General features: G+C 46.3%; 1 protein-coding gene across 1 annotated transcript; it reads left to right on the top strand.

Annotated features, from left to right (window-relative positions):
* The first annotated feature begins 278 nt into the window (after nucleotides 1–278).
* On the top strand, nucleotides 279–1,898 carry HOXC4 (homeobox C4). The gene is made up of 2 exons (XM_074164931.1): nucleotides 279–729; nucleotides 1,534–1,898. The coding sequence occupies exons 1-2, from the start codon at nucleotides 285–287 to the stop codon at nucleotides 1,896–1,898; spliced, it is 810 nt and encodes a 269-aa protein (XP_074021032.1). The 5' UTR covers nucleotides 279–284.
* Nucleotides 1,899–11,281: the final 9,383 nt, after the last annotated feature.

The raw sequence follows: 11,281 nt of genomic DNA on the forward strand, positions 1-11,281 counted from the left end.
GGTGAAGAGGAGAGAGGGCCACCCCGTCCCGCATCCCTTCTCCCCGCAGCTCGTCTCCCGTCTCCCCTCGCCCCCCAACTCCCACTCCCACGTCCCCCCCCCCATAATTTGGGTACATTTTGCCGAAGCTTTTGGTTCCTTATCCGGGGACTGGGCTGGCGGGTGTGATTGGCCGCGGATGTCACATGGTGAAAGTAACTTTACGGGGTCGCCAGCTAGTAGGAGGGCTTTATGGAGCAGAAAAACGACAAAGCGAGAAAAATTATTTTCCACTCCAGAAATTAATGATCATGAGCTCTTATTTGATGGACTCTAACTACATCGATCCGAAATTTCCTCCATGCGAGGAATATTCGCAAAATAATTACATCCCAGACCACAGTCCGGAATATTATAGCCGGACAAGGGAGTCCAGCTACCAGCATCACCACCAGGAGCTGTACCCAGTGCCACGACCCTCCTTCCCCGACCGCCCGTTCAGCTGCGGGGGGCTCCCCGCACCCGGCAACCCGGCCGCGCTCCAAAGGGGACCGGGGCAAACTCCAGGAGGCCACCACCTCTCAGAGAAAGCACAGCAGCTCTGCGAGCAGGCTGCCCTGTCCACCTCCTCCACCACTCCTTCCCCAGCCCCTCCAGCCTGCAACCAGCCAAACCCCGACCATCCCACCAGCACAGCTTCCAAACAGCCCATAGTCTATCCCTGGATGAAAAAAATCCACGTCAGTACTGGTATGCAACTTTTATTTTCCTCTTCTGTCTCTCCGCTCTCTTATTTTCACACCATGCTCGCTCCCTCTCTCTCTCTCTCTCTCCTCTCTCTCTCCCTCTCCTTTTATTTTTTTTTCTTCTTTTTTTTTTTTTTTTTTTTTTTTTTTATTTCCTTCCCTTCCATGAGAGTCTTTGGGTTAGCACAATTGAACTGGATTTACGACTCCGAATGGGTAATTACACCCACCATAAATTTTATAGCCGAGCTACTGTGGGCAGCCTCAGCCATGTGGCTGGTTCTGTTATGTATGTGTGAAACTCCGAAAGCTTTGTAAGGGGTGCATAAATAATTCAGTCTTTTGAGCCAGGGAAACCCCTTCCTATTAGAATAGAAACTCTTGAGCTGCCCAAAGTTCTTTATTACCTATTTAGCCTATTACTTTTCTTCCCCCCCCCACCCCACCCCCGGCTCTTCCAGTCGCCTCTCCCGACCCTCTCTCCATCCACGCTGATTTTCCTTGTGTGTTTTTTTTTTTTGTGTGTGTGTGTGTGTGGTTTTTTTTCTCCTTTCCTTTCTTTTTATTTTATTGTTTGTTTTATTTTTTTTACGTGTGTTTTTTTTTTGTTGTTGTTGTTGTTGTGTTGGGGGTTTTTTTGTTGTTTTTTATTGTGTGGGGTTTGTTTTCTTTTTTTTTTGTTGTTGTTGTTGGTTTGGCGGTTTGGTTTTTTTGTTGGTTTCTTTTTTTTTTGTTTTGTTTTGGGTTTGTTTTTTTTTTTTTGGTTGGTTGGTTGGTTTTTTTTGTTTTCCTTCCCCTTCCTTTCCAGTGAATCCCAATTACAATGGAGGCGAACCCAAGAGATCCAGGACAGCCTACACCAGGCAGCAGGTTTTGGAGCTGGAGAAGGAGTTTCACTATAACAGGTACCTGACCCGGCGGCGGCGCATCGAGATCGCCCACTCGCTTTGCCTCTCCGAGCGCCAGATCAAAATCTGGTTTCAGAACCGCCGCATGAAATGGAAAAAAGACCACAGGCTGCCCAACACCAAAGTACGGGCGGCAACGACGGCAGCCACCGTCGCCACCGTCGCCACCGCCGCCCCCGCCGCCCCGCCGAGCACGGCCGCGGGCGAGGAGCTGCCCTCCGCCGCCGCGCAGGACCCGCGCACGGAGGATATCACCAGGTTATAAACACCCCCTCTCCAGACCCGCACACAAATGACTCTGGATTATTTATAGAATCTAATATATATATATATATATATATTTTGGTTCTTTCCCCCCTCCCCCTCTCCCCTTTCCCCTGGTAGTTTTTCTTTGATTATAATAATAATTATAATTATTATTATTTTTTCCTGTGCGTATCAAAAACAATGGGTCTCCCCCAAGACCACGGGCTTTAGATGCATGTCAGATAGCATGAGGCCAGGTGTCTGTACCTGCAGGGTTTTTTTTACGCCATTTCAGGGTTTTATTTATTTTTTAAAGCTGGGGGATGGGGAGGGAGGGCAGGGTGGGGGGAGGAAGAGGTGACTGTTCTGTTGGGTGAATTTAATGAAGAAATGATGATAATATTGAGGGCAGAAAAAAACCAACCAACCAAACAAGCAGAAAAGGCGAACGTAGGTATTATTTTTCCCCTCTGCGTTACAAATGCACAATGAGCTATGAAGTTCTTTTGTAGCAATGTGGGAAAAAAAAAGAAAAAAGCAGCTAAAAAAAATCACGGTTTAGAGAGAAAAGGAGAAAAAAAAAAAAAAAGGCAAACAAAAAGCAGCCACGAAACAGCACACGAGGGTGGACGAGTCTTTGCTGAGAAATTGAGAAGAAAAAAGGGGGAGTGAGAGGGAGAAAGAGTGACATATTTAAAAATAAAATAAAATAAAATAAAAGCAGAAGAAGGTTTAAGAAAAAGTCAGTAGCTAGGGTTTTTTGTCGTGGTTATTTGTGTTTTTGGACTGATTTTAACATGATCATTGTAAACTTGCAATAAAGAGTTTTAGTGTGTATGTGAAAGTCCCAGTGTTCAATAAACCAGTCAGTGTGAATTAGTTTTACTTTTATGTCTGGTGACTTCTTTTATCCCCACGTCTCCCCCCCCCCCCCCCCCCCCCGCCTAAAACCCGCCCCAAAATGAGAATAATAAGAATAATAAGGATAATAAAAAGGCTGGGACGATGTGCAATGGATCCCATGTGCACCAGTTACTGCTTAAGTTAAGTTTAAGCAAACCTAAAAAACTCCAGATTTATTTTTTTTATGACATCACGGCGTGGCCACCGACTTTAAATCTCAAACCCTCCCAACCTGTAAATATTGGGGTGGGGGGGTGGGGGGAGAATGGGAGAGGAGGGAAAAAAGGAGAAACGTGGGTTTTCAGACAAGTGCTGTGGATTTGGGTTAGTTTCCAGTCGTGCCTCTTTATATTCTTTCCATCCCCCAGAAAATTGTAAAAATTGTCTGATTTTAGCTCCTCTCCCTGCTTGGAACTTTTTTTCTCGTGGTTTTTTTCTTTTTCTTTTTTTTTTTTTTTTTTTTGTTGTTCTTTTCCTTATTAATTAATTTATTCTTCTTCTTCTTGTTATTGTTAATATTAATAGAGTTATTATTTTCTCTCGCTGTCGTGGCGCGCTCGTGTGGACTCCCTTTAAGCCAAGAGGTCATATCGAATTTTGCCAGGCAATGAAAAGGCTGTTAAATAATAATAATAATAATAACAATAACAATAATGAGAATAATGCTGGTGATGGTGCTAATAACTGTAATTCATTGCTCCTGGCCTTTGGAGGCAGCTCGCAAATTGGCGGGGGGGGTGGGGGTGTGGATTTTAGGGAAAAACCTGTGTGTCCCCCCCCCCAGCAGCAAGGTGTCTGTGGTTCCCTGGCAGGGCAGGGAAGGGGGTGCTGGGGCTGAGCCCCCCCTTTTTTATTTTTAGGCCTTGTTTGGGGCAAGTTTGCTGCTTAAAAAGCCCAGTGGCGGGGGGGGCTGGGAGAGGGAGGCCTGCTGCAAGTGCCCCCCCCCCCCAACCCTGGGACGCAGAGTTATTGGAGAGGAGGCTTTGCAAGCGTCTTTATTTAGGTTTTACTCTGTTTATTTCTTTATAATTTTTTTCCCCTCCCTCTCCAACATGGATTTAAGCTGCCATTAAACAAATCACGCTCTCAAACCCCTTTGTGAGAGCTGGGGGGGCGCAGATCTGGAGAGGGAGAAGGTGGTAGTTTATCCTGGGGAGTTTATACGTAAAGCTCATCAGCTTTTAAAATTATTATTATTATTATTTATATTTTTTTCTTCCCCTTTCACATCCCGCTTTAGTGATATTAATGTAAGGACGAGGCCGGAGAGGTAAAACATTATCGACAGGACGCATAACCGTTACTCCTCTTTCAACGTTTCCTCCCCAGAGCAGGGAAAGGTGTTTGGGAGCCAGTTAGTTGGGATTTGGGCTTTTTCCAAGGAAGATCCCAGCCCGCGGAGCTGAGGCCGGGAAGGCAGAGAAAACCCAGCCCTAAAATAAATAAATAAATAAAATAAAAAAATCAGATTCAATAAAAAGACGATCAGTAAACAGCACCCAAAGCCCGGCCCATCCCGTGGGGTGGGTGGATATTTTTAATATCATTTTATATAGGTGAGAAATCAAAGCAGAGAGGGGAAAAATGGGGGGGGGGGGGGAAGCACCTGGGAGGGGAGAAAAAGAGGTTTAATGCAGGAAAAAGCGGAAAATCTGCGGAGATACCGCAGCCCCAGGTGCTGGGAGGTGGGTGCTTCCCCCCCCCCCCCCCCCCCCCGGTGCATCTCAGTGCCCCAAAGTTGAGGCAGGGCAGCACCCCAAATCTCCTCGGGGGTGGGGGGCAGAGCTGGGCATCTGCGGCGCTGCAGGCTGGGCTGGAGCCAGGAGGAGGAGGAGGAGGGTGGGGAGGAAGGAGCGTGGCTCCAAGTTGGATTTCTCCTTTTTTGCGGGGGAGGAGATTTTAGAGTTTGGAGTTGTGGGCTTTTGGGGTCGTTGGGGGGTTCTGTACCCTCTCTCGTGCAGGGGATGGCACCCTGGGGGGGGGGGGGGATGTGTGGGGTGGCAGGTTCCCTTTGGGTGCCAGGGACATCAACCAGGGGTGGGGTCCTGCCTGCAGCCCCCAGGAGGGTCCTCACCCAGCATCTCCCCCAGCCTTGGCCGTGACACAACTCGGGGTACGGGGGGAGAGTATAAAAGCAGGATATAGCCCGGGGAGGAAAGAGAGTAAAGACTTGGGGGGGGGGGGGGGGGGACGACAAAAAGGAAAAAAAGAGGGAGGGAAAGGGAAATACAGGGAGAAAAAGGGAAATATGGGGGGGGGGGATTGGGTATATAGGGGCAAAATGGGAAATATAGGGGGAAAAAAGGGAAATATAGGAGGAAAATGGGAAATATTGGGGGGAAATGGGAAATATGGGGGGGAAATTGGAAATATAGGGAGAAAGAAGGGAAATACGGGGGGGAAATAGGAAATATAGGGAGAAAAAAGGGAAATATAGGGAGAAAAAAAGGGAAATAGAGGGAGAAAAAAGGGAAATAGAGGGGGGGAAGGGAAATAAAAGTGGGGAAAGGGGAAAGAAGGGAAAAGAGGAAAAAAGGGGGGACAGGGAAAAGGAAAATAAAGAGGAAAAATGAAAATAAATAGGGGAGAAAAAAAAAAAAAAGAAAAAAAACAGAAAAAGGGGGTGAAAAAAATGGCTGTCCCTGCTGCAAACAGCCCGGAGCCCGCTCCCTTTTTCAGCCCCTTGACGCCTCCATGTAGAGAGGCTGAAAGAAAACTTTATTGAAGTTCGGGTAAACGGCAAAAGCGGGTTCATGGAAAGGCCAACTTTTCTCTCCCAGCAGCTCCATTGGAGGCGAGGATGCTGACCCCGGAGCCCTCCTGACCCGCTGCCTCTCCCAACGTTGTACCTTCTGTGTCCGCCGACATAGATTTAGAGGCACCATCGCTGTTTAGAGGCTTTGTAGGTTTTTTACCATAGTAATGGGGTGTATGGGGAGAAGGGAGGGGGGGGGGGGGGAGGGAGAGGAGGGGTGTCGGGGGGGGGGGGAGCTGGGGCAGATGCGATGCGTGTTATGGCATTGTTTCCTCGCCAAAATAAGCCGGGAGAAAAAGGGGAGAGAAGGGTGAAGTGGCGGCCAAACTTCTCTCCCCTCTTTTCCTCCAGAGATGCTCTGCCTTCCCGGCTGGTCCAGGAGCGCTCCCAGCTACGTAAGTAACCCCCCCTCTTTCAGGGGAAAAAAAAGAAATATTGAGACATAATAATAAAAAAAAAAAAGAAAAGAAAAAAAGAGGAAAATTAAAATAATTTTTAAAATTAAAATAAATTTAAAAATCAAAATAATTAAAAAAATTAAAATAACTTGAAAAATTAAAATAACTTGAAAAATTAAAATAACTTGAAAAATTAAAATAACTTAAAAAATTAAAATAATTTTAAAAATTAAAATAATTTAAAAAATTAAAATAATTAAAAAAAACCCCTAAAATAATTTTTAAAGAATTAAAAGAACTTTAAAAGTAAAGAAACAATTAACCCAAAGCAGAGCAAAAAGGAGCCCCTGGAAGTTTGGGAGGTGTGAGGATGAAAATCAGGATGCGAATGGTGATGCGGGGACGTTTTGGGGGGGGTGGAAGGGAGGGGAAGAGGTTTGGCGGTGGGCAGCGATGGAAAATAAGGCCGGGTTCCTCCAGCCGAGAGGACCCGCGGGACAGACGGACAGACGGACACAGAGGGAGGGAGGGAGGGAGGGAGAGCTCGAAGGACGAAATGCTCCCCCCGAGGCACCGGATCTTGCTCAGCCCCGGGCTATATGTCCCAGACCTGGCCCTGGCACCTATAGATGTGGCTGCAGGAGGTGTCCCGTGTCCTCCCCCCCCCCCCCCCCCCGGGTGCTGCATTGTTCAGTGCTGGGATAATTCGCTTTACTTTGATTATTGGGCTATAAAACTCCCAGCAACAACGTGTTTCTGGAGGCTCAAATTAACATCTGAGACCAGGGCTTTTTCCCCCCTCCATCCCCCCCCCCCCCCACTTTTATGTTCTTCGAGTCCAATTTGTTTTGAAGTTCCCCGATAAGTTTTTTACCGGTTCCTTTCGCAGCTCGGGCTTTATTTTATGTTATTTTTTTCCTTCCCCCCTCTCTCCTCTCTAGCTTGGCTGAGGACCCGGGGTTTAAGAGGGCTGCAAAGTGGTTTTACGGAGGGTTTAACTGGCAATAAAAACCTAAAAAAAAAAAAAAGAGAGAGAAAAAGAAAAGCGTGAGGAAGTCTTTGTATCCAGAGCCTGGGAGGAGTGGGAACCCCTCTTAAATTTACATCAGCAGGCTGAGAAAATGAGCTTCCTGTATTGCCTGTTAGAAAGGAGAAAAAAAAAAAAACAAAAAACCCACAAAAAAGAAACAAGAAGGAAAATAACAGTTCCAGAGATGCTTTGGGGAGATAATTGCAGGCGGACGAGGGTCCTCAGCAGCCTCGGTTTTATGAGAACTTTTATGTTTTCTTTTTTTATGCAGTGGAAATACATTTTTTCCCCCCCTAACCCTCTTTCCCCCCCCCCCCCGCCTTGCCCCAGGGCTCTCCTGTTGAGCGGCGGTTTTAGCGCGCAGTTAACGCGGCACCGCGGCTCCTTCCAGCGATTTCCTCCCACCCCTCGGAGGTGGAAACTCTTCCTCTCCGGCGTTAATTGGAATTAAAAGCCAAAAAAACACTCACCCGGGGCGAAAGGAGTGAGTTACGGGTTCGCCCCAGACCTGACAGCACCTCCAACGCGCAACTTTTATTTATTGTGCTCTCCTATATCATTACCCGGAGATATAGTTTTATGTACTTCCTAATCTGTCGCCGTGATTAATTTGGATGGGCAAGGTACCAAGCTAAACATTTTTTGGGGGGGGAGGGGGTGTATTTTATTTGATTATTATTTTTTAATTTTTTTTTTTTTTTTTTTAAGTGCAAGACAGGGATTTCCTTTCCAAACAGCCGCCGGAGGGGGGGCGCGGGGGGGGGGATCCTGGTAGCGATTTTCAAACATCACCTTTTCCAGCTTGTTTGGGTGTTTGCTTCAGCGCAACCGGATTCTTTTCTTTTCTTTTCTTTTCTTTTCTTTTTTTTTTTTTTTTTTTTTGGCGGGGGGGGGAAGGAAAGGGCGACTTGGTGTTGTTTAAGGGGTGGGGGGAAAGGATATTTCCCTCCCTCCCTAGAAAACAGACGTGCATGGGATAGGCTCCAGGCTTGGGGAGTTAGCGAAATAAAGAAGAGGTAAATAAATAAATCATCCCTTTCTGCGGAGGGAATTAAATGCTGCTTTGTAAATGATTAACTTCTTCTTTTTTTTCCCTTTTTTTTTTTTCTTCCTTTTTTTTTTTTTTTTTCCCCTCCCGTGTCTTAATTAACATTTTTTTCCCCTTGCTCTCTAATCCAACATATGTATGCCATAATTTCCCGAGCCGTGTAATGGACAAACTGGGATGCGGCAAAGGGAGAGGTGGGACCGCTCCTGCCTCCCAAGCAATATTTAACTCCAGTCCCCCACAGAAAAGCAGGTTTGGGGTTTGTTTTTAATTTTTTCCTTATTTTTCTCTAATTTTTGCCCTCTTTCCCAGGAGTTGGCCGCCCCGATGACACTTTTTGATCCCCTGCCCTTCCTCTGAGGAAGAGGATGGGGCTCCCCCCCCCCCCCTCCGCTCAGGAGCAGCCAAAAATTAATAACTCTACTGGGGAAGAAACTGTTGTTTCTCGGGAGGTTTCGGGGGCAAAGGATTTTTCCAAACTTCACCTGGTTTTATTATATATATATATATATATATATATATTTGCATTTATTTCCGCCGTCCAACTTCAGGTTTGGGTTCCTTTTCTGACAGCTGCCACTCAAAGCCATTCCCATCCCGGGGGCGGGGGGGGGGGAAGCTATTACTGCCCCTTCCTCGCCTTATTCTGGGGGAATTAAGGGCAGGAAGAGGCAAAAATCACCTTTTACTTGGCAGGGACCGTCAATTTGGGTGAGAAACGACAAAATACCCCGCAAGGGAAGGAGCGGCGACTCCAAGAGAAGGGTCGTAGCAAATCCCCCCCCCCCCCCGCGACCATAAAATACCCATTTTTAGCACCGAAAAGGCTCATGGTGGAAGGTGGGAAACGAGAGGTAATTTATGGCCAGGGCATCTCTCCCCCCCCCGCCTCCAAAAATCCTTCTCCCTTGGCCAAGATGCTGCTGCGACTCCACCTTCACCCCCCCACACACCCTCCCCCCCCCCCCCCGCCAGCTCCATCCCTCCTCTGCCCCCTCCTTAGGAGCCGCTCTCCATTTCTTCCCAATTAATTCCCTGATTATGCAATCAGAAACTTAAACAAGCTGAAAGTGGTTTGCGAGTCGGGAATTCCAGGAGGTTTTATTATTATTATTACCTTTTTTTTTTTAATGAATAAACTGGCAGATTACACACACACACACCCCCCCACACACACACACCCCCCATACTTCCCCCCTTCCCCCCCACTCCCCTGGAAACAAAACCGCGGGGAGAGGCGGAGGTGCCTCCTCTTCGTCAGGCGAATTCTCCAAATATATATATATTTTTTTTTCTTCTCGGAGTGGGCACTTTTCACTAAAAAGTGTGTTTTCCGCGGGTGCGCTTTTAGCCCGGCCCAGCCACGCGCATCTGGATTTATTTATAGGGAGCGCTGAGCCAGTACGGGCCGGGCGGGGTGGGGGGGTGGGGGGACCCGGCGAGATGCATTTATAATTATAATTTCTAATTATCCCCCGGTTTTCCAGGGACAATTAGAGGCGCAGGAGGCAGGGAGCGGCAGATAAAAGCAGGGACATCCACGCGTGTCGCTGCGCGGCGCCCAGGTACGCACCAACACGCCCGCATCCGCGCAGGATTAGGAAAAAAACCCACAACTTTTTATTTATTACTATTAATTTTAAATACCTCCAACCTGCTTAAAACCTCACGATACCCCCAGTGTTTAAATTACACCCCCCCCTCCTGCACTTCCCTTATTTCATTCCTATTTCATTCCTAATTTATTCCTATTTTATTCCTGTTTTATTCCTATTTCATTTCTAATTTATTCCTATTTTATTCCTGGTTTATTCATATTTTATTCCTGTTTTATTCCTATTTCATTTCTAATTTATTCCTATTTTATTCCTGGTTTATTCGTATTTTATTCCTAATTTATTCCTATTTCATTCCTACTTTATCCCTGTTTTATTCCTATTTTATTCCCGTTTTATTCCTTTTTTATTCCGAATTTATTCCTATTTTACTCCTATTTTATTCTTACTTTATTCCTCTTTATCCCTCTCCCCGTGCCCAGGTTGATTTTTGGAGGAGGAGGGTCCTTTTGCAAAGGAGGACGCGAGATAAAAAAAAACCAAAAAACCTCCACAAACCAACAAACCACACACACACACACACAAAAAAAAAAAAAAAAAAGCCCCCAAAACCCTCAAATCCCCTGAAATCCTCCCGGCCCCATCCCAGGTTCCTTGAAGTGCCTCTAAATATTTAAAGAAGAGCCCATAAAGTGTTTATTTCCAGGTTGGCTCCGCATCAGCTGGGTCATGACCCCGGCTTTGGACAGAGGGACAAAAGGGGCTTTTTTTTTTTTTTTGGGGGGGGGGGGGACACGACAGGATCTGGGCTTGGGGTGGTCACAACCTCCGGGGACCCACAGGTTCAACCTCCCCCCGCCCCCCCCCCCCAAAAAAAAAAGAAAAAAGCGGGGACAGGAGCAGGGCGGGGTCTTGGGAAAGGGGGGGGGGGGAATTAATCCACCACCTTAATTTTTTATTATATTTTTAAATTCTTTTTTTTTTTTTTTTTTGCCTTATTTTTATCTTCTATCCTTTCATTCTAATCGAGCTGGAGAGGGGCAGGGTTGGGGGGGGAAGGGGGGGGGCAGCCAGTTCCTGGGAGGTGTTTTTTTTTTTTAAAAAAAAGCCTTTTTCCCCCAACACCCCCCCCCAAAAAAAAGGCTGATTTCAGAGAACAAGCCTCATCCTCCCCCCTCGGGCTCGGGGGGGGGGCGGAATTTTAATTGCAGTTGGGGAACGGGTTTATTACCCCACCAGCCCTTTTTTTTTGCCCCCCTCCCCCTTTAAACTTTACTTTCCACCTTGTTTGCGTAGATGAGGAATCGAGGCTGAAAAAGCTTTATTTATAGAAATATTAAATAAATAAATATAAAATAAATACCCCAAAACGGCCGGGACGGGCACCCGCTGCCCCGAGCAAGTTTCCTCCTGAATAATAATAATAATAATAATAATAATAATAATAATAATAATAATAATAATAATAATAATAATAATAATATTAATAATAATAATAATAAAAATGGGTTAAATGCCTGGGGGGGAGGAGACCTTCGATATTTTCCCGGTTGGGGTTAAAAAAAAATAAAAATTAAATCCCTTCAGCACTTCAGGAGCATCTTTAATTATTAGAAATATTTATTAGCAATAACGCGCGGGGCCTTCAGCGCTAACGGGTGCCAGCGTTCGCGGAGCTGTAATTGCGCGGAGGCCTAATTAGACACGCATTT

The sequence above is a fragment of the Numenius arquata genome, chromosome 29, assembly GCF_964106895.1.
Source record: "Numenius arquata chromosome 29, bNumArq3.hap1.1, whole genome shotgun sequence".
In the NCBI taxonomy this organism is placed as follows: domain Eukaryota; kingdom Metazoa; phylum Chordata; class Aves; order Charadriiformes; family Scolopacidae; genus Numenius; species Numenius arquata.

What these genes read in the sequence shown, in the direction of transcription:
- HOXC4 (XM_074164931.1), top strand. Translation starts at nt 285, where the DNA reads ATGATCATGAGCTCTTATTTGATGGACTCTAACTACATCGATCCGAAA. An exon ending in AAAAATCCACGTCAGTACTG is followed by an intron (nt 730 to 1,533) that starts GTATGCAACTTT and finishes CTTCCTTTCCAG; the next exon opens with TGAATCCCAATTACAATGGA.